Source organism: Hyaena hyaena, unplaced genomic scaffold (assembly GCF_003009895.1).
Source record: "Hyaena hyaena isolate Hyena2069 unplaced genomic scaffold, ASM300989v1 scaffold_22, whole genome shotgun sequence".
Lineage (NCBI taxonomy): Eukaryota > Metazoa > Chordata > Mammalia > Carnivora > Hyaenidae > Hyaena > Hyaena hyaena.
The window spans coordinates 6,327,846-6,350,155 of record NW_024080654.1 but is presented as its reverse complement, the minus strand read 5'-3'; the positions used below and the strand labels follow the sequence as shown (position 1 = coordinate 6,350,155).

Here is a 22,310-nt window from a genome sequence, read left to right as displayed (position 1 = left end):
GGGGACAGGACGCGCAGGGGGAGGTGCGGGGACAGGACGCGCGCGCAGGGGGAGGTGGGGGGACAGGACGCGCGCAGGGGGGCAGCCGGGGACGAGGAACGGGAGGTGTGCCCGGTGGTGCAGGCAGACACTTCTCAGAAAGGCAAGGGGGGAACCTAGTGGCCCAGGGACGGGTTTGCAAAATGACTTTGATTGTAAGAGTCAGAGCACATCCAAGCCTTAGATGCTGTTTGGAGGGTGAGGAGTCACCTCTGGGGAGGGGTCGGTTCTTCGTCCCCCCCCCCCCCCCAGGGCCGCAGCACAGCGGCCTCTCGGAGCTTAGAACCGCAGAGCCAGAGCGGTTAGGAGGGTTTTATTCCATCTGGGGTTAGGTTCTCAGGAGCCGCCCCAGCCGGCGACCGGCCCGGATGCCCTGGGTTCCCTGCTGCCCTAAGTCCCTGGGCTGCCGTGAGTGAGGGCGGGTGCAGCGCTCTCCGTGGAGCTCCTGGGTAGGACCCTTCCCTCCGGACTATTACTGCAGGCTGAAAACAGCCACAGCCACGGAGCCACCGCCCTTCCGCGTGTCAGGTGGCGTGGCGTCATTGGGGGCAGGGATGGGCTCCAGGAAGGCCCAGGCATCCTGTTTAGCGGGAAGACTAAGGGGCGGTAAGTAGTCTGGGGAGGAGAAAGTCAATTAGAAACAGGCATTCGGTGCTATTTCAAACTTGCAGCCTGAAGAGCCCCTGACTGTCCTGCAGGTCCTTAGCTCAGGGCCTCAGGCTCCGTTTAAGGACGAAGACACATCCGGGCGCCCGGGGGCTCAGAGGGTTGGGTGTCTGACTTTGGTTCAGGTCATGATCTCAAAGTTTGTGAGTTCGGGCCCCACGTCGGGCTCTTTGCTGACAGCTCGGAGCCCGGAGCTGCTTTGGAGTCTGTGTCCCCCCCCTTCTCTGCCCCTCCCCCACATCTGTCTGTCTCTGTCTCTCTCCCAAATACAAATAAGCATTAAAAAGAACGAAGACACATTGGGGCACCCGGGGGTTCAGTGGACTGAGCATCTAGCGCTCAGTGTCTGTCAGCCCCGGTCATGAGCCCAGGGTCATGGGTGGAGTCTGGCGCCAGGCTCTGGGCTGCGTGTGGAGCCTGCTTGGGGCTCTCTCCCCCCCTCTCTGCCCCTCCCCTGCTCATGCTCTCAACCTCTCTTTCTCTGTCTGAAAAAAGAATGAAGACACATTCAGTCCTCAGCATCCCACATACTCCATGGTCAAAAATAAACAGGCGGGTGGAACTGTTTTTAAATGATCACAGGCCCCCTAAGAGTGGATCCACTTTTGAGAACACACACACACCACGCACACATACGTGCACACAGATGCGCACACACTCCCGTGAGTCAGACTCCTGCGTGCCCCTGGCCCTGCCCCAGGCCGTGGGGCTGCAGCACCGCACGGGCCAGCAGCACGCAAGTCACCACCAGGCAGACGGTGGCTAGGAGAGAGGGGCAGTGCTGTCACCCAGCGGTCGCCCGGCCCAGGGGGCGAGCAGAGGCGGGCGTCACAGCCCGGGCACCTACACTTACTGCTATTCGCAGGACCGACGCCTTCACCGACGTCCATTTGTCCTGTCTTCTGTCTATGACCAGGATGAACCCGATGCCAGCATCCTGTAAGCTGAAATGAGGACAGAGATCTGCAGTTAGTGTGTGCGGCGGGTCACAGGCTGCTGTGAGCTCCGGGGGACCTTACAGCCTGAGGGCTCCTCGTGGCCTCCCTGCGCTGTCCCCGGGCTGGCGGTGAGCTGCGCGCCCGGCCAGCACCCGCGCCGAATGCAGGTTTCCAGGCCCCGTGTCCGGGCAGCTTCCAGAGCTTGCTCTGGTTTAGGACGGGCAGATGCCTCCCACGTGCCGCTCCTTCCCAGCCCCACGCTGGCCGCCGCTCAGGCCACAGACCCCGGCAGACCCCCCTTCCCGGAGCCCGGTCACCTTCTGTTCCAGCACGAGAGCCGGTCGGCTTCCTTTCTGGGCCGACCAGCTGGCTAAGCCCTCCCTAACGAGCGCTGCGGCCCACACGTCATGTCAGTCCTGGCATCTGAGGCCCGTGTCCATGTTACAAAGTCGCTCTGCACGGCACGGCCGTGCTTCTGGGAGAAAAGCCCCTGGGCGTCCGCAGGCTCGCAAGCAGCCGCTGGGAACAGGAGACAAGAGACGGCTCCTCGCAACAGCAGCATCTGTGGCGAGGACAACGCCGAGTCGCTGTGTAATGATGGCCCCGTCCTGCCTCCTTAGCTCAGCGGAGGAGCCCGAGTCACAGTGCAGGCTGGGGGTCCGCTTCCGCCCGCAACTTCACACGCAAGCCGCTGGTGCGGGCCAGCAGCCGCGGCCGCCAGCCAGTCGCACGGAGGGAAGAGGGGCGCTGACTTGAATGGCTGATTCCCAAGTCTGTGAACCGATGCGAGGAAGCCTCTTTAGGGTTTTAGCGGAAATCGGAGTCACACGGACCACATGCAAATGATGCCGCCTGGAAGGGCTCAGCCTACGTGTCCCGTGCCGATCTGACGGGGGTCACGGTGACACGCAGAACGCACGCGCGGGGGTGCTGCTGGCTCTGGGTCCTCACCCACACCCGAGGGGGAGGCTCCGCCTGTTAAGAGCGATCTGCACAGACATCAGCTTTCATTTGGAGCAGCCTTCCTGCCGTGGAGACGAGAGCCCCCGTGTGCCGCACAGCGAGGAGCCCACGACAGAGTCTCAGAGCTGCATGGGGCACCCCCCAATGGCACCGGCTCTGAGCTGGGTCAGTGCTCTTGCCAGGAAAGTTGGTCACTTGAGCCTCAGTGCCAGGAGTCTGGGCGCCCCACACACTGCCGCCAGCGTGCTGGTGTAGGCTGGCCAGCCCAGTGAGGCAGCTGTGGGGACGGCAACTCCGGTCCCCGGCTGTGGGGGTCCAGAGCTCTGTGCCACCGTGGGCACGCGCGCTCTCTGGGTGGCCTCAAGCAGGTGTTGGCCTGCGTTGACCCAGCCCTTGGCCAGTGTGGGGCAGTTCCCCTCCTGTCCCTTGGAGTCAGGCCCATGGCCAGGACGGGCGGGAACCGCGTCTCGGGGGAGTGCTCGAGCTCTGTCCACGCCAGGCGTCTGCTGAGACTCCCAGAGTCACTGGCTCTGACCCAGCCTCTCCACAAGCCCATCTGCGTCCTCGGAAGCCCTGAGCTCGGATGATGCGTGGGCTTTCACTCTTCCTGACGTGGAGGAGAATGGAGGGCCCAGAGACCTTGTCACACCGTGCACACCACCACCCACCAGACCCACAGATCCATTTGCCCGGAGGGGCGCTGCCCAGGGGGCTGGAGACGGGAGATGGCTCTGGGGTGCCTCCTCCAGGCCCCTAGCATCATCTCAACTTCCTTCCCTCTGCACATGGGAACCAAAACAGCGCCCCCTGCTGGGAGGGTTCCTTCTGTGTAACACCCTCCCAGTGCCTGGAGAACGGGCACCTTCGTGCCGCTTGTTCTTATTTCCGAGGGCACCGGGGTCCACGCAGGCTCTCCCCTCCTCCCTGAAGTGGAGCTCTGGCCCCGGTGGGGACTCTCTGTCGTCCACGATGGATGGTTCCCCTCACCCTCACCCCTCATTCCACGTCAGCCCTCAGGTGCCACACCTGGCTTGAGCTTCTGAACCCGGACCATCCTCTCCTGTGGCCCAGGTGCGACCCCCACCTCTCAGAGGAGAGTCCGGCTGTGCCCACCGTGGGAAAGGACTGAGTGGAGCCCTGCTTCTGGCTCCACCCACAGGCCTCTGGGCTCACAGGCCAGGGGACGGGGAGGGTCACGCTCAGCACCCTTGGGCTGCTTGGGCTGGTGGGACCCAGGGTGGTGGCAGCGGGAGAAGTGGAGGGCGTGGTCGGAGGCAGGCGGCCACACAGAAGCGTCCCCAGCACACGGGTGCCAGCCTCCACCCCCAGGACAGCTGGCTAGTGGGGGGCCCTGACCAGCTGCCTGGCAGCTGAGTGGGGCCAATAAGCTCACTTCCGGCAAGTGGTCACAGGGCTCGTGCAGACTCTTGTTTCTGGGGCTGGCCACACACCGGTGCTGCTCCAGCCCCTGGTGGCCCCCGTGGTCCTGGGGGTGGGGCCTGGTCACGGGGGCGCATCTCTCCCTCTGGGGGGCAGGGGGCAGCCCGAGAACAGTCTAGAGAGAAGGGCTGGGCCCCCGACAGCGAGGTCGGCTGTCACTGTCCCGCTCACGGCCAAGCCCCATCTTGGTCCGTGCCCCCACGGGGACTCGCCTGTTTACAGCAGGGGCAGACACACAGACACACAGACACACACACACAGACACACACACACACGGAACCCGGAATTGCAGGGGGCAGTGGAGGGGCAGAGCTGCTGCTTCTCCAAGTGCAATGTGCACAGAAGACTCCCCGCTGGTTAAAACGCAGACTCGGGCTTGGAGGCCTCAGTGGGGCCACCTTTCTAACGAGTCCCCAAATGCCACTGCTCCTGGTGCAGGGCCTCACCTGCGGGCCGTTCCTGCAGACGCGCCCTGAGCACTTTCTGTGACGTGCAGAGGCTGCCCTGGCCTGAGGCTCTGTGCCAGGAGAGCCCTGCGGAGGGTCTGACCCCGGGCGTGGGCAGGGTCAGCTGACCTCAGGCTCACAGGTCACGTCAGCCCCAAGGATGCGGCAGGGAGGGGCGGTGGGCGTCACTCTGGGGCGAGGGGGTGTGCACTGGTGCTGCCCGCGGGAGAGGCCTTGGGAAGAAGTCCCAGGGCACCAGGACAGGGCCGCTTCAGGTGTGAGACAGCTGGGGGGGGGCACTGCTTCCCCCGAGCAGCACCCCTCCCGCCCCCACCGCCCCCCAGTCCCCTGTGATTCTGTACCAGCCCCCCATCTCCCGGCCCAGCCCCCTCCACCCCCATCCCCCTGCCTGCACCCCTCTCCGTGACCCCCTGCGCCCAGTCCCCCCCAGCCCCCGTCCCCTACCCCCTCCTCCCCGTCCCCTTCTGGGTGTCTTCCACAGGATGGCAAGGCTCTAGGGACACAACTCAGGGAGGGCAGGTCCCCAGGGCAGCCTGTGACCCAGGGCAGCCTAGCGCCCCTTAAAGGACTCAGAACCTGCTGTCTACCGGCGCCCTCTTGTGGCTGGAGGTGAATGCTGTCTGAGACCCAGGCGGGCCCCCCAAGTTCCCCAGCGGGGGAGCTCCCACCCCCTCTCATCTCCTGCCTTGGCCCGGGGTCCCAGCCGCCCCAGGGGCCGGGTGTGTGGGAACCCTGCCTGCCAGGCGGTCTGAGGGGCTCAGAGTGTGAGAACCGAGCAGCGGGTTTTTCCGCTCCAAACCGGGTGAGGGGAGGGTCCTGAGAAAGCCCCTGCTCCGGGGCAAAGCCTGTCCGTCCTCCCTGCAGCTTGTCCGGAGTTTCAACCACAGGAGGGAGCGAGGGCTCATGGGAGGCCTGCGCCCCGCCCCGCTGGGCACCTGCCCCTTCTGCCAGAGCCCCGCCCCCGCCCCCGCCCCCGCAGGAGCGTCCTCCCCCGGCGGACAGAGGCTTCTCCGGAACGGACGGTGTTAAACCCTCAGCCACACACAAGCCGTGGGCTCACCTCTCTGCCTTTCTTTTAAACTGGGAATCAGCAGCCCCGCTGCTCGGAAGGGCTGGGGCGGGATCACACGACCCCCTCATGGGGCAGACCCGGAGGGCCTCACGGGGGCTCCGCCGCTGAGTTGGGGTGCGCCGGGAAGGACCCATCACACTAAGAGACCTCTGTCCGTCTGTGATCGAGGGTGACCATTTGGTCCCACGACATCTCTGCGGCCGCTGGGGCCCATCCAGCAGAGCCTCCTGGAAGCCGTCAGCACCCAAGGGTCTGCTCTGAGGGCTTTGTCTGCAGACCACACACCCAGCACTCCGCACACGGTGTGAACAAGCAGACGTGGGGCTCAGTGACAGCGGCAACCCCGGTGACGCCCCAATGTGGGGGCGTCGGGCTCACCTCTAGCCGGCACTGAAAGGGAGCCACCTCTCCCCTCCCAGATTCCTCCAGCACCCGGCGCTGGCACCCTGTGCTCCGGGGCCCAGTGAGGACCCAAGTGTCCGCCTCCCCTGCTGGCGCGTGCCAGTACCCCGCCTGCCCAGGGTCACTGCCCCGACTCCATGCCCACCCTCAGGCACCATCCACCGCCCTCCACCAGCCGCACCGGCTTTCATCTTCTCTCCACCAGCACCAGAACTGGCTCAACTGTGGCTATAAATCCCTTTAAAGAGGGCGCCTGCATGGCTCAGTCAGTTAAACGTCCAACCCTTGATTTCAGTTCCGGTCACAGTCTCACGGTTTGTGGGATCGAGACCCGAGTCAGGCTCCTGGCTGACAGCGCTGGGCCTGACTGGGATCCTCTCTTCCTCTCTCTCTGCCCTCCCCTGCTCTCACATACGTGCTCGTTCTCTCAAAATAAACAAAAACCTTTTTTTTTTTTTTAAGAATGAAAGAAGTTAAGTTTTGTCACTATTACCACCAAAAGATTGAATACACAGATGGTCACTGACCAGGCGTCTACACAAATCAAATTCTGACTCGTGACCCACAGGAAGCCGGCCCCTGTGTCGGCTGCAGCCAGCCTGGCCGCCGTCCGAGGGCACTCTTGCAGGGAGGTGAGCAGCTGTGTCCATATCAGTCCCCAAGGCCAAAGCCCCAACCTGGGACCAAGCAGAGAAAGCCCCGGCGCTTCCCTAACCCACCCCACGGGCCGCCTCTGGTCAGCTGCCCCACGTTCCCGGTCAGCGCCTGGGTCAGAGCCCCTGTCCTCCAGGCAGCTCCCCGCAGCTGTCCCCAGGCCAGCGCCTCCCCTATGCAGCTCCCCGTGCCTGGTGAAGGGGCGGCCTCCCCACCCTGGAGCAGAGTGCCTGAGCCGCTGAGCGCCGCCCCCACCCCCGCACCCATGTGTCCGCTGGGGGTGCGCCAGTTGCTCCCCAGGACAGGACCCCGGGCTTGAGGGTCCCACCCTGCTGAGCCAGGGCCGTGTCTTGGAGCGGTGTTTTCTGGAATACAAACCTCCACAGGGCACAGCAGGCCAGGGGGGCTCACAGGGTCTGATTCCATGAGGAGAGAAGGCGCAGGGCTTAGGAACCAAAGCAGCAGGGCAGGGAGTTTCTGGGCACCCACACGTGGAGGGCGGCGAGGAGGCCCCTTCTCAGAGTGAAGGGACTGTGGGGTGGGGGCGGAGTGACAGGGCCGGGCGCACAGGCCCCACAGGAGGCAGCCACCGGCGAGCGCTGGTCCCAGCCCTCCCTGGCCTGTGGCGGGAGGGCCCGTCAGGCAGAGCCTGACCCTGTGCGGCTGGGGGTGGCGGGCCCGAGTCCCTGAGGGTGGGGCCGGCCCAGGGGGCAGGCAGGTAGCTGGCGGCGTGGGGGGTGGACGAGAGGGGGAGGGGCGGCAGATGCCCAGCGGCCAGCGGGAGCCACCCCCCAGGCCCCCACGAGACCCCTAAGCACAGCCCTGTGGCCTGTCACCCACGTCTGACACCGGTCTACACAACCTAGCAGATGTGAACAAGACCTTGTCTTCCTTTGTAAGGGAAATGTCGAAATGTCATGGGCGCCTCTCCCTGCCCCGTGACTCAGCTGCCCAGGCCGTCCCCTGAGCTCTCCACCCCGGACCTTTCTTTTCTGGCTACTTCTTTTCTCTTTTCTCTTCTCATGATTCAAGCACTTGTTCGAATACCGTGTCTGCGACGTATTTTTCTGACACTGGTCACACTGGTCAGTTTGTCATCCCACAAAGCAGAACATTGAATAAAACCTCTGCATCTGTTCTTGGAGTCCCCCTGGATCCCGTCAGGGCTGCTGAGTTGCAGGGGCCCACGACATGAGCCGCAGGGGCGTGGCCGCTGCCCAGGGACCCTTTGCTACAAAGCAGTGACATGGTCTCTCCTTCACAACCAAAGGAACAGCACATTAAAAAAAAAAAAAAACCCAACAAAAAAGGAATTTCTTTGAAGAGCCTGAAACCTTACATTTTTATGTTCCTAATATTCAAGCTTTCCCCCTGTATCAATCGGTACTTTTGTGATGAAAACGGACACAGAAAACCAAAGCCATGATATCTTAGGGAACTGCTGTGCACGCACCTGCAATCTGCCCCTGTTACTGTGGGATTGAGAACATTCTGGAATAACATGCCCGGTTTCCACGAGCCTACCCGGTGCGCGAACAAGGAAGCCTGACTTCTAACCACGCTCAGAAACAGCTCGCCCCACCCACCGACAAGCAGTTCACCACAGTGCAGTCCGTCCATCCAGAGGGCGCCATCTGCTTTCTGCCCATGACAGGCGCAGACACAGGCTGCAGCACAGTGACCCTGGTGGACTTCGTGCCATGGGAACCCCCTTCCGTGAGGCTCCTGGCGCATCAGACCCCTGGTGTTGAACGCTGGGGAACGAGAAGGCTCCGGAGACGTGCTGCACCATGGGCACGTGTTTAGTGCTACATACCTGTGCACTTAGGGATGATAAAGACGGTACCTTATACGTTATCAGTATTCTACCAAAATATTTTAAAACGCTATTAAGAAAAGAACCCAAAAACCACATTAATCCTTTAAACAAACAGAAACAAAAACAAAACTGATTTGCCAGTTCTTTGCAATCAGAGAGTGAGCTGGTCCCCAGGGACAGACCCATGCAGAGAACATTCTGGAATCTCATTGCCTGCAGTCCTGGATCACAGGGCTCCAGGACCTGGTCCGACTCTGCTCCCAGCCCAGGGCTTACCAACCGCCTCCCCGTGTCTGCCTCCAGCTGGGGGTCGAAATGCTAGTTCTCAGGCTCCTGGGCACTGCGTCTCCTCCCGCCCTAAGGAGGGGGCACACAGGTGGGGTGCAGCCTGGGCACTGTGACAGCTGTGAAGGAAGGGCCTCCCCACCCCAGAGTCACACCTCAACGTGGTTCCCTCACAGCAAAACATCGTTATTTCCAAGTAAGGGTCTCTCTCGGGCACGGCGTCAGGGTAACAATCTCGTGTCCTTTTCTCTGTGAATAAGGACAGAGCTGATCTGACCCCACCGCCACGGCCTGCGTGCTCCAGCAGGCGGGCCGGGTCCACATCCAAGCCGCCTGCTCGGCCACACGCGAACTGAACTTTGGGCAGCCCGACCGACTGATGCGCTTTCCCATTCACTTCGTTTAAAGTTTTCAGCTTAACGGCCACACGTGACTAGCGACTATCGCACTAGATGGCAGTGACAGAAAGGTCATTACAACAAAGGAAGAGGCCTCCGGGGACAGGCAGCCTCTCGCTCCCCCCGGGGGTGCGTGGCCAGGAAGACGGAGAGCCAGCGCCCGCGTGAAGGAGGCCAGTGCAGCTGACACTGGTCGCTGGGCTCCCAGAGCTTCAGACCACGTGAGACGAGGGGGTGAGCAAAGTCATGCACAGCAAAAGCCCTTTACTTACTAATTGCATGGCCTGGGGGAGGGGGAGGACCTCCCGCCAGGGCTCTGAGCAGGGTGACAAATCCATCACCCTCAGGGCTGTCCCCCTCAGAACACCCAACCCAGCCACGTCGGAACAAGGCTACGCATTAACAGGGGAATCCGAGGGACGGGAGCTCGGCTCCGTAGGCTTGACCCATCTACACGACAGGGTGTGATGTAACTGAAAGCTCAGGCTCGGAGGGGCTGGTGTCGGGCCGGAGAGAGCGTGCTGTCCCCTCACTCAAACTCCTAGCTCTGTGTGGGATGAAGGTGGGCTGTAGGCGGAAGCTTGCACTTCCTGGTGCACGTCTTGAATTGTTAGTACAACTTCACACGCGTGTACTTTCCATCTTTAAGTCCAGACATCACGGAAAACTCACTTGGGAATCATGTGGCAGCAGGGAGAAATCTATCTCCATGTTGGCAACTCTATGCACGTGAGACCCTGTGCAAGGGCGCACGTGTGTACATGTGCATGTGAATGTGTGTGTGAAGTGGCCTTGCACGGCTCCATGTGTGGGGAGGGACAGGATCACACTAGGTTTGGAAACCACCTCTGCCACAGTGTGGGTGGGGCAAGACCAGCTCCACCACCAGGTGAGAGGAGGCAGACTGGGCGCATGCTTGGAAGGGGGGATCCGGGGTCTAGAATCACAGGGGGAGGGGGCCCAGGGTCTAGAACAAGGGAAGGAGGGGGCGCCTGGGGGGCTCAGTCAGTCAGGCGTCCGACGTCGGCTCAGGTCATGATCTCACAGTTCGTGGGTTTGAGCCCTGTGTTGGGCTCTGTGCTGACAGCTCAGAGCCTGGAGTTGGCTTCAGATTCTGTGTCTCCCTCTCTCTCTGACCCTCCCCTGCTCACACTGTCTCTCTCTTTCTCTTTCTCAAAAATAAATAAAACATTTAAAAAAGGAAAGGGAAGGAGGACCAGGGTCTAGAACAACAGGAGGAGGGGGTCCCGGAGTTCTAGACCCTGGGGAGGGCCTGGGGTCAGGAAGCGCTGGAGGGGGAGGGGCCCAGAGGTCAGCGCCAGCGCCTGGGGTGTCTGTGTGCCCTGGACGGGCCTGTGATCGCCATCACGGTACGTGCAGTAATGGACTCAGCACAGCACACGAAGAACAGGGTTACGTGTGAGGGAAATCACACACTTTTCCTCGCCTTTGTGACGGAATTTCTCTGGGCACAACCGCGTCGTCTCTCCTCTCCTCTCAGGAGGGCCTGGTCTGCGCCCCTCTGCCCGGCTGGCCGGGGAGAGCCGCCCCAGGGAGGTGGCTGTCTCGCCTCGGGGTGCCCTCCTCCTGCTCATGTCAAATTCACTCCAGCGGTCGTTTCATTGGCTGAACCTCCACCGATCTGTCCTCACCACTGTCCCAACGGCCCTCGGCCGTGAGGTTCCCGCCGAGCTCCTTGCTCTCTCGCTATCCCTCCCGGCAGCCAGGCGACCACAACGTGCACCGTCGCAGCCAGGACACCTGGCGGGCGCAGTCCCTGGGCAGCGGCAGGCCCCACACGGCCCCACGCGGTGCAGGTGGCCCCTCCAACTGGGCCACCTGGGGCTCCCCTCCTTGCCCCCCCACCCCCGACGATGCCCAAACCCTCCCTTCTGGGGTGACCGCTCCCCACGAATCTGGGGCCCACGGCACTGCCGCCTCCAGGTGGGGACTGTGGCCCCTCCCCCACGCCTGCTGCCCCATTTCACCGAGAACCAACCCTCTTGAGGGGGCCCTGCAGCCCACGGGCCACGTGCCGCTCCCCCACAACTGGGCCCCGCCCACCCTCCCCTCTCCTTCTTCCTTCTCTCTAATCCACACCCCTGTGCACAACCCACTTCATTTACTGAGGACACAAGCAACACGACTTTATTCACTTTGTTCACTGTTGGGTCCAGGTGTGTCCGGGACACGGACATTTCTCGCAGACGCGATGGGGTGCCCCGCCCAGGGTGCCTCTGCCTGGCTTCCTCGGCCGTGCAGAGGTCACAGGGCCACCCGGGGGGCAGGCCTCAAGCTAGGCGAGAGCTCACGGGGTGGCTCGCAGAGCCACCACCTGACCGCTGGGGGCCGGCTGACTGCTCCCACGACCCACAGCGTCCTTCCGCGTTCCAGTGACCGAGTTTTCTCCTAAGACCACAGATACACTCCCATTACGTACATCGGACACGCGGACTACGCTCCCAAGTATGTATGTCTGACACACGCAGACCCAGGCTGCCTGTGCTGATGCGGCGTTTTCTACGCGGCCGGTAATGGTCAACGGTCCGGCTCGAGCCAGGGCTCCTCTGTGTGCACTCATAACCCAGGGGAGTACGGTCAGCCCCGGCCCCGTTTCTCTAGAAGATGCGGCTAAAGTGTGGTGTAAAAACTGAGTCCACATCTCAGAGAAGCAGGCTTCACACGGGATCCGACCGTTCGAGGGCGCAGACGTGGAAGGCAGGCTGCGATCCCATCCTGCCACTGGCCAGTGCAGGGCTGTTCCCTCTTTTCCGGAAGGGGCCGCCCATCTCCGACGCCAGGGGGTTAGGACAGAGAGCTGCGGGCTGCACGCTTCCTCCTGCACGCAGGGGAGGACCCACAGGAGAGCACGACTGGCCCACTCAGGCCGCACACCAGGGCCACCTCTCAGCGCCCAGCCGGCCCTCGCCCTGAAGACGTGGGCACAGGCCTGGCCTTCCCTGCAGGCAGTTTCTGCCCTACATTTTTAACGAGCCCCGAGCTCTGCAGGAAGACACCTGCTGCGTGCGGGGAGGGGACCACACTTCCCTTCCTTTACGGCGGCAGTCCCTCCTCGGAGCCGGCACCCCCCGCAGCCCCGGGGGTCAGGACTGATGGCACACGGGCGCCCGCCTCACGCTCCGACTCCCACGCGTCCTGTCCCTGCACCGAACACCCGACTCCTCTCCTCTGGCCCCTCATGTCTGTGGGGGCCCTCAGCTGTCCTCTGAGGCCATGGCGCACTAAGCGTCATTATGTGGGGGTTTTATTCCTGGACAAAGGGGCGCGTTGGGTGCGCCAGGTCCCCATCTGCCACTCTTACCCCAGAGCTCTCCATGGTCCTGGTCTGGAAAGAGAACCGTGAATGAAGCCCACGCTGGCCGGCGCCCACGGCACACCCCCGTCTCCAGAAACACAGAGGAGCAAACCGGCCTCCCGCCCAGTTCCACGCCTCCTGGAGCCACGGAGCAACAGCACCTCCTTCCCTTGGCCTTCGAGAGTGAGCCATGTGACCCCAGTCGTGTGAAAGGGGTTCGTTCTGCTGGGGACAGTGGAGGAGAGACCGAAAGGCTGCAGTCCTCATCAAAGGGGAGGCCGCAGAGATCACAGGACAAGCCCGTCAAGCAGGCCAGGGCCCGTTCACTCCATTCATCTGCAAATGAAGTGCATTTGTACAGCACGTGCCCTGTCCGGGATCCGCCTCCTCCTGCAGACCCGGACCAAACCTGGCTGTGATGACTTTTTCTTTTCGGAAAGTTCCAAGAAGCCTGGTGGGCAAGGGGTCCTGAGGGAGGAGGAGCCGGCTTTCGCTTCTTTCTTCAGGTGCAGGCGATGAAGGCCCTCCCTGAGTAGGTGGCCTGGAGCATTAAAAGGTGGTCCACCGAGGGGCAGCAAGTGCAAAGGCCCTGAGGCCATCAGGTCTGAGGATCAGTGAGGGCAGAGACCCCAGGGGAGGAGACACGCAAGCCTGGAAGGTTGGAGAGGGCTACCCCCACCCCCCCAAGCCTGCTTGTGGCCTGGGGACAGGGCTCACCTCTGCCCCAGGCCTGGGCTGTTGGGCGTTGACGTTTCCAGGCACATATACACTGACTGGTTGACTTCTGAGACAGACCGAGGGGGCTGGGACCTTGCCCTGTGCTGAGACAAGGCCTGTCTGGACTCAGGGTGGCCCCCACCTGGGAGACCAGAGTCTGCACGGGGCGGCCCCCCTTTGCTTTCCAATCCCTTGAACTTGTTCTTCCCTGAAGCCACGGGCAGGTTCAGTCACTTCACGCTCAGGTCGCTGCCCCGTCCTGCTGGCCCGTCCCCACGCACCTTTCCCTGGAGCCCTGAGCGCTTCCACACCTGTCCTGTCCTGTCCTGGTCCCCGTGTCCTCAAGCCCCGGTGCCCTGGCGTCCCTCCTGCAGGGACACCCTTGGTGCCTCACCACAGGGAGCATCTTCCTGCCACCTTGCGTGGCCACCTTACTCGTGCCCCGTCAGGTCGTCCTGTCTCTGACCCCGAGGCCGACGAAGACACACAGAGATGCTTTCCAGTGGTGCTGCCGCCACCAGGAAGCCCCTCGAGGGTGCGCGGCTGGCCGGGGAACGTAAGAAAGGTCCCTACGCCGCGCTCGGCCGCCAGGACCTGGTGCCCCGAAGGCAAGGACAGTAGGCGCTGCACGACCCAGGCCGTGACCCCAGCTTTCTCCTGACCACTCAGCGCCCACACCTCTGAGGAAGGCGCCCTTCCACTCAGCCGGGTTCCAGAAGAATCTACAACCCCCCATCCCTGCCAGCACCAGCTGGTCGTCACCGTAGGCAGTTTTCACGCAACAGGAACCAGCCAACGGTACGTGCCATCCTGGTCTGTTCTCTGGATCCGAGAATTCGCCGAGCAATAGATCTCACACATTCGGAAAGCGGTCCTTACCAACGCTGACGCGTGAGCACAGTGTCCAGGGACCTGGGAGGCTGGGCCCCCGCACTGCGGCTAGCCCCCCAGCCCCCCGTCGCCCTTGATGCCACCTGAGGAACGAGGTCACCCGCCAGGCCATCCCCACCCAACGCCGCGTGGCGCTGGCTCCTCATCAGGGCGTGGGGTCCACGTCCTCACCACCTCTGGGCTGGCGTGGGCCCCCGGCGGCCGCCCCCCCAGCAGGGTGGCGTCCGCCTCTGGGCTCCTGGGTGTGGAGGGTGCCCCAGCGCCGCCGCTGAGGTGCAGACGGGGTCCCCCTGCCTTTCCGGAAGGTGGAACCCAGCTCTGCTCGTGGTAACACCGAAGCACAGCCGGGGGAGCCGCCCTGGGGTCCGTTCTGCTGCCACAAGGGGCGCCAGGGGGACTAACAGTCGGGCCGGGTCCCGAGGGCCTCAGGCCACCTCTGCCCCGTGGCCCCCCGTCGTGGCACGAAGGCCCCGCCGCTCACGTGGCCCTGCCCATGTAACAGACGGCTGGATGCTGGGCCCCTCAGCAGGACCTCATGGGACAGCGACACGCACCTGGGGATGCTGGTGAGGTAGGTCATGACACTCTGGAACTCCGTGTCGGGGACGTCGCTGAATGCCGGGTAGTCCGGGAAGGTGATGACCGGGCTGCCGTCCTGCCCGCGGCCGCCTGGGGAGGGAGCAGGGCAGCTGAGCCGGGCGCCTCCGCCCCCACCCGCCGGCGTATTTCCCGTCAGCAAAGGAGCGCGAGCTGCTCAGGGATGCGCGGCGCGTACCGGAGAGTAACAGGGGCCTGTGTGGCTGAGGACACGGCACCCTTAGCACCCAGGACGCGCCCGCACTGTCCAGCGGCTGGGGTCGCGCACCACGGCCAGACAGGACGGCAGGTCGTCCCACAGGGTGGAGGCAGAACCCGGACCCGAGGGGCACAGGGGTCCCAGGACAGGCCGGGGGACAGAGCCAGCCCCTCGCCCGTCGGCTGTGCTCTAGAGCCTCCCCTGCAGAGGCGAGGTGTGCGGGGCAGAGGGGTCCCAGCTCCAGGACGCTGTGAGGACGAGGTCAGCTGTGCCCTTTCCTACCACTCCTGCTGAGGGAACGTTCTGGAGATGCAGGCAGGAGCCCTGCCCTGCCCTCGGCTGCGTCCCTCTCAGGACTGACCTCCGGCCCTCCTGCAGCCCCTGGCCTCCCCCCGGACAGCGCACAGCGTCCCCTGTCCCTCTGGGACATCACCAGCAGGCGGTGCCCTATGCCTTGTCCCCAGTTCCCAGCACGTGGACCGGTCACAGCCCGGCTCTGCCGCACCCCCCCCAGCCCGGCTCTGCCGCCCCCCCCAGCCCGGCTCTGCCGCACCCCCCCCAGCCCGGCTCTGCCGCCCCCCCCCCCAGCCCGCCTCTGCCACCCCCCCCAGCCCGGCTCTGCCGCACCCCCCCAAGCCCGGCTCTGCGCACCCCCCAGCCTGACGCTCACCAGACAGATACGCAAAGCGCTTCTTCAGCTGGTCCTGGATGTCGGCAGCACAGAGCGGGGTGACGTCCTGGTGCATGATTTCATCTGCAGGGAGAGCAGAAGGACACCGCTGTCACTCGGTGCGAACTGCCTCACGCAGCCGCGCTCATCAGCCAACCCCTAAGGGGACCAGCGGTCACGTGCTCGGAAAAAGGGATTTCAGTTTCCAGTGCGCAGAGACCTTTGTCTCTGGTGCACAGAAAGCTGTGGGCTGGCGGGTTCATCAATATTTAAGGTGTGCTGTGTGTGAGAGGCACAGAGGAGGCGGGAGGAGGGAGGCGGGAGGCGGGAGGCGGGAGGTGCAGGTGGAAGGGCTCCTGAGCATGAGCGCTGGGAGCGGCACCCACCCAGCACCTGCCCACACCCGCCTCGGTCTGCCAGCCCCCACCCCGTCTTGAAGTGGCCTGGGCATCCCCGCAGCCACCGCAGCCCGAGCACGGGTCAGCGAGGACACCAGGCCACACGCACGCAGAGGTCCGTCCAGCCTGCACCCCCCCCGCCCCGGCCCCCGCAGAGCCGGAAGGGCACCCGGCCGGGCCCCTGAGCCGGACTCCGACGGGAAAGGCAGCTTAGCGCACAGGCTGCGAGTGGTGGATGGCGGTCTGGGGGAACTGGGAGCGCCCACGGCCACACCCTGGAGGCGTCGCCAGGAAGCAAGAGGGTCTGGCGAGACTCTGGGCGCCGGCATCAGGGCCGCACGTGTCACTGCGGAGCGCGTAAAGCTGGGTGCGGCTCCTGCCCCGGTGTCTGCGGGCTCCTGCGTTTCCAGGTCAGCGCCACGCTAGCGCCCATGTGATTCACAACCAGATCCCAGCTGCGTGGCAGAATTTGCATTGTGGGACATTTACACGATTTCTCGGAAGATGCTCAGGACCTGTCCTGACAACGTCCAGACTCCCCCACACCCCGTTTGAGACCCGGGCCACACGAGCCCGGAGATGCGGGTTGGGGAGCTCTTCCAGACTGAAGATCCCAGGGAAGCTGCCAAGCGCCGCCTGCGCAGACCAGTCTCGGAGCCGGCTCTTCCTGCCGTGCAAACGAGCAGGTGTAAACAGGTGACACAATCAGGCACACAGGCGGGCCCCACCACCCTGGGTCACTCCTGGAGCCTCCACCCACTGCGCGCCCTGCCCTTCGAGCCTGCGTGCCGCTGACCAGGTGCCAGCCGGCCCCACAGGGTGGCGGTGGCCGGCGTCAGGAAGTGACAGCAGCCAGTGCGCCTTGTCCCCGACAGAGAGGCTGTTGCCCCCGGGCAGCGCAAGGTCTCAGCAACTGCTCTCCTTCGTGGGGGGAAACGGGCTGGGAACCTGCTGCAAGGGAGCTCAGAGTGTTTTCCTGACTCCCCGGCTGGGCGATGTGTGCAGCCCAGACAGGGCGGGGGCTGGGCCGTGCTTCCCTCCGCATGGCAGGAAGGAGCCCCTGCACTGTTAGCACCACGGCTGTGCCGCCTGTGCTCAGGTTCAGCCTCCGCAAACCCAGAGCCGCACGTCGCGGAGCACAGACCACGGAGGCAAGGTCTCGGGAAGTCTGGGGACATCCTGGGGGTCAGCAGAAAACAGCTCGGACAGAGCTGGCAGGTCCTCTACTGGGGACCCAGTGTCCGTGACGAGCACAGGCACAGCCTGGACAGTTCCCTGGACCCCACCACGACCCGGGACCCCGCCGCCACCCCAGCCCTCCTGCCAGACTCCACCAGCCCACGAGGAAAGAAAACCACGCGCGTCCGGGCCTCTGACTGACACTAATTCTTGACTGGTCCAACCAGCAGAAGTTTCAAGTCCACTTCCTCTCCAAGTACCTGCGGTCCTGAGCTCAGCCCTGCACAGCTCGGGAGGTCTGTGCCCTGAGCCCGGCCCACCCTGATGGTGCAGGGCCTTCCCACATGCCAGAGACAGGGCTGCTATCGTTGACCATTCCTGTACTTTCTGTGACAGAGGCACAGTCCCACTGGCTGGATCGTTGTCAGTGCGAGCTTGGTTCCTTGGACAGATGTCTCTGGGCCTCGTCAACCCACCCTCCTCTGTGGGCACTGGCCACTCCCATGTTCCCAGAGCTGCTCCGATGGACTGACCAAGGCCCTTCAGGCCTCAGGGCCTTTGCGCAAGCTGCTCCCTATAACGCTTCTCCCATGTCTGCTGGCCAGTCCAGTCTTATTCAATTCCTGGCCAAGACATCACCTCTTCAGGGAGGCCTTTCTCCACCTCCTAGCCTGGGCCAGGCCCCTCAGCATCCCGCACACGGCCGGAGAGCCTGCAGGCCGGCCGCTCAGGCCCAGAACCCGGCCCGGCGGCCCCCGTGACGGGGGAACCAGGAACTGTGTGAGACCGAGGAAGCAGAAGGTGCACAGGAGGGTGACCTCCCTGAGCAGCGCTGGGGCCCGGCCGACTCCCGTGAGCACAGGCTGGTGCAGAGTTCCTGAACCCACGGACTGCTGGCCCCACGGGTGTGTCCGCCTGCGGCCTCACCGGGAGTCCCACGCAGGGGAGAGCTCGGGGGCAGAACGCGTGCTGTTCAGGTTGAACGATGGGGGTGTCCTGCAGCCCCCACTGGAAACAGCACTGAGTCCACACTAACGGTCTCCATCTAAGGTCACCACGGCTTACGTGGTCACTGGCCGCCACTCGTGAAGCTGGAGATAAGTAAGGACCAAGGCAGTGGCTCCTGTCACGTCACCCGGCGGCTTCGCCAAGCCCATGGGCTCGGGGCCTCCAGGTGCGCTGGGCAGCCCTTCCCCCGCAAAGTGCCGGCCTCTGCCCACCCCCCTTCCCTGTTCAGACGGGGCGGGGCTGTGGTTTGTGGCGGAGGACACGGTGCCACCGGTCCAGCAGGAAATGTGGGAGCCCGCGGGGGAAGGGGCAAGCCTCCGCTGCCAGAAGTCCGGACAGGAAGGGGGTCGTCCCACCCGCCGGCTCAACGAAGGGGTCAGGCGAGGCCCCGCTCCTGCACAGAACCGCTCTGTGTGAGCACAATGCCTCACAGAGCCCGGCCCCCGCCGGCACTCCCGTCTCGGACAGACGTGAAAGGAGGGCCCCGGGGGGTGAGCCTGTCGCTGCACCATGTCTGACGGAGGTTAACGAGGGGCACAGGCACCGAGAGGGCAGCTCTTCTGTCAGGCCCCCGCGGGGGTGCAGCACGGCTCTGAAAGCCCTTCTAGAAGGACGGCCGCCCCCAGCACACGGCCCACTCAGCCCTCACGATGTTCAGCGGCCTGGGCCCCGGCTCAGCCCCAGACAAGGACCAAGGGGAGAGGCCCCAACCCCTGCCACCTGTTTGCACGTAGCCACTGAGACCGGTCCTTCTGGGCTGCAGCCGTAGGGCAGGGGTGGTGCGAGCGTCCCTCCTTTGATCTTTCTTCCCGACACAGTGAGAGTGCCCTGCAAAGACCCCTCCTCTTGCAAAGGGACTCGAGGACCTGCTTTAGTTGAGGACAGTCTCGTAATGGAGGCCGGGTCTGTCCACTCGTAGGAGCGTCTAGCTCGGCTCCCTGCAGCATTGGCCTCCTGTGGCCTTGACCCTTGTCACCCTGCAGGGGAGAGTTCGGTGGTGGTGACTGTCTCAGGTTAGGGGGCCCGGGTGTGCCGGGAGAAGCTTTGAGTTTGGGTTCAGAGGCTTGTCCCTGCTGCTTCCTGGGGACCTTGGGCCTCGCTCAAAGGGAGACAGGCACTTCGGTGGGAGCCAGCAGAGGCCCTCGGCCATATTTTGCATCTGCCTGAAAGTCCACACCCGAAGGCTTTAGTTTATTTTCCACCAAAACGCAACTGTGAGGTCTTCTCCGTGTCCACAGTGGAGTGTCACATTGGGTCATTTCATCAACACACTTGGCGGGATTCCAACGTCATCATAGGGCCCATCCAGCAATCTCGTAGCCAGGAGCAAAGTGTGTGCAGACAGAAGAAGGAGAAAGGAGGCCGCAAACAGGTAAATCCTGACTGAGCGGGGAGGACATGGAGACTGCAGGTGAGGCTACCGAGCTCCTGGGCCAGGGCAAACGGAGGCCGGGGCGGGGCAGGGCCGCTTGGGGGTGGGGGGCTCTGTGGTTTGGGGTCCACACTGCTGTGTGGACGGCTCTCACTGTCCCAGCACATGATCCTGGGCAGACACAGCGGTGTCATGTCGTCACATCGTGAGCTCCGTTCAGCAAACGTTCTCCTGATTTCCTCCTTGCAGGAGGTGAATCCTTACATGTTTTAAATAAAATGCTGCTCCACCAAACCCGCTGTCAGGGAGAAGCGCCCTCCAGCGGGGCGAGCTGCGAGTCCGCAGGCCTGCGGGGGGGTGGGGGGGCAAGCAACGTCAGGCCGGGACCCCCGGGGTCTGTCCCTCCTGCGTGCTGCCCGAGGCGGGTGCCCGGTCTGGAGCCCTCCGGGGCCACGGGGACACTGTGTGCAGATGAAGATGTGCACGCCCGAGGCCCAGCGCACCTCCTTGAGCTCCAGATCCGCATCCTCCCCGGCCCCGCCATTACCAGAGGCGTTTCGAATCACCCGTAATTCCGCGTCGATTTTCCTTACAGTCTGATGGGAATTCTGACTCCAGATCATGCACGCTCTCGCCGCTGCCGAGGAGGAGCCCGCACACACGCGCACGGCGAGGCCCCGCCCGGGGCAGCCGTGACACGTGCACCCCGGGACCGCGGGGTGTGGAGCTGCTCGCGCCCCCATGCGGCCTCGCGGGTGACGAGGGGCGGGGGGCTGCAGTCCGCGGATCCCGGTTTCTGGGCAGAGGCAGGCACTGTGACCCCAGGCGCTCCTTCTCCTCCGGACCTGGTGTGGGCTGGTCTGCGTGACCCCGGGGGGCTGGCGCCTGGCGAGCGGTGGGTATTTGGTTGTCTCCAACGCGGGGGGACGCACGGCTTGCCCTGGGCCCTGGCCGGCGCCCAGCCTCGGCCAGCGAGGGGACGGGCCGCGTGGACCCCGCAATTCTCTGTGTTTTCCACTCGGCTGCCGTCACCCAGCAGAACAGCATAACCATGGGAGACGGCGTTCACCTCCACGCGGCAGAGGGCACAGCTGTTCGCGTGGCCTCCGCGGCTGGCGCCCTGCAGCCGCCGACGTTCCACACAGAAAAGGGCGACTCCGTGTAGCTGAGCCTCGGGCGGGCGCGCGTGCACGCGCACGCGCACACACACACACACACACACCACACACACGGGACAGGCACATGTGCACGCGCAGACGGACGGGCGCACGCGCAGACCGTACGACCCCCGGGACGGCACCGTGGGAATCTGCTCACAGCACAGACCCGGGAACGCCTCGAGGTCCCAGTCAACCCCCGACGTTTCTTCCAGGCCTTGTGTCAGAACTAGATCTGAAAACCCGAATCCCGTTAGAGGACGGAACTCCTAGCGTGGCTCCTACCGCAGATCCCGGAAGACAGACCCAGGCACTCGCTGTGGCCCAGCCCTGCATCTGGGCCGCACACCGGCCCCTGCTCTCCAAATCCTCGCTGAGCCCCGGAGGCTGTTTTCGGGTGCCGGCTGACAGGCCCACCCGCACTGGCCTGGGGCAGCCCGTGAAAACCCTCCCACGGTCCCTGCGGGGAGTCCAGGCCCCTGCTTCCCAGCACCGCAAAACCCAGAGCCACATGCTCTCCCTGCATTCACACCACCTTCGGCGTTCTGGACCATTATGGGCCATTCCAGAACATTCCTTGGGCCTGCCCTGCTGGCCTGAAAAGTCCCTGTGTGGGTAAGAAACGTCTTCACACTCTTGGTGCACGTGGGCCCTCCCTGCGTTCTGGGCGGGCAGTGGCCCCACGCCGGGGAGACCACGCAAGGCCGCAGGAGAAAGGCCGCCACCACAGCATCAACCCCGCCTCTGCCCGGGCCCGGAGCACATCTGGATTAAGCCAGGGAACAGCTGTGACGTGTGGGGACAGAACGGAGGCTGTGTCCACGGTGAGGGTGGCCGCCGGGCCACGCGGGGCTCTGCCCTGCTCCCGTGCTGCTGAGCAGCTCCGTTCCCCTCCCAGGCACAACCCCTCCTGCAGCCCCAGGCCCCTCAAGGGGGCGGGAAAAACTGGAAACGGGAGGCCCTCGTTGGTGAAATGGCAGTGGGCATCCAGCCCCCCGGGGGCTCACTCTGCCCTTCCGGGACTGAGTGTGTAGAACACAGGCAGCCGAGGTCGGCGCCCGGCCCACAGCCTGGCCAACCCAGGCCCTAGGGAGGCCTCTCTAGGGACAGTGTCTCCTCACCTCCTGCTGGGGGTCCACGGTGCAGGCTGGTGGGCGCCTCGCCAGCCACCTGGACAGGACGGGACGGGCAGGGAGGCTGGCCACGCTGGGCAGCTTCCCACGGTTCTGTAGCTGCCTCGATTGTACAGTGTGGCCCGACCCGCTCTACAGAAATGCCCCATTTATCGATCAGTTGTCACAAACGCAGCTGGGAGGTGCCTTCCTGTGCTCTCCGTCTCAGGTTTTAAGGCCCATAGAGGTGATCAGAGAAATGGGCACAGACATGGAGCCCAGGGAGGTGGACGTCTGCGAGCCGGCACCGCCCCCTGCCCTGGCTTCAGCCCCTTCTGGTCTGGTCTCCCCAGAGTAGCAGATGAGAGGGATGTACTCCCCAGATCGTGGAGCGGGGGTGGGGCAGATGCTGACTGCTGGGGGGCTGGCTCTGACCCGGGGACCGGGAGCCCCTGGAGAACCGAGAAGGGGTCCTCTTGCCACAAACAAGGGCCTCATTCACAGCCTCGCCGGTGTCCCTGCGAGGCCGCCCATCCTGCCTGGAATGCTGT

The 22,310-nt window shown here is 64.1% G+C and overlaps 1 protein-coding gene across 4 annotated transcripts in view; it reads right to left on the bottom strand.

Moving 5' to 3' along the window:
* MCF2L (MCF.2 cell line derived transforming sequence like) overlaps positions 1–22,310 on the bottom strand; it is a 111,064-nt gene that overhangs the window by 33,454 nt on the left and 55,300 nt on the right. For all 4 annotated transcript variants that reach the window (XM_039226627.1, XM_039226628.1, XM_039226630.1 and 1 more), the window contains 3 exons: positions 15,534–15,617; positions 14,622–14,736; positions 1,559–1,649 (listed from right to left, as the gene is read on the bottom strand). In XM_039226627.1, coding sequence (XP_039082558.1) covers positions 1,559–1,649; positions 14,622–14,736; positions 15,534–15,617 — 290 coding nt within the window. The remainder of the gene's footprint in view (positions 1–1,558; positions 1,650–14,621; positions 14,737–15,533; positions 15,618–22,310) is intronic.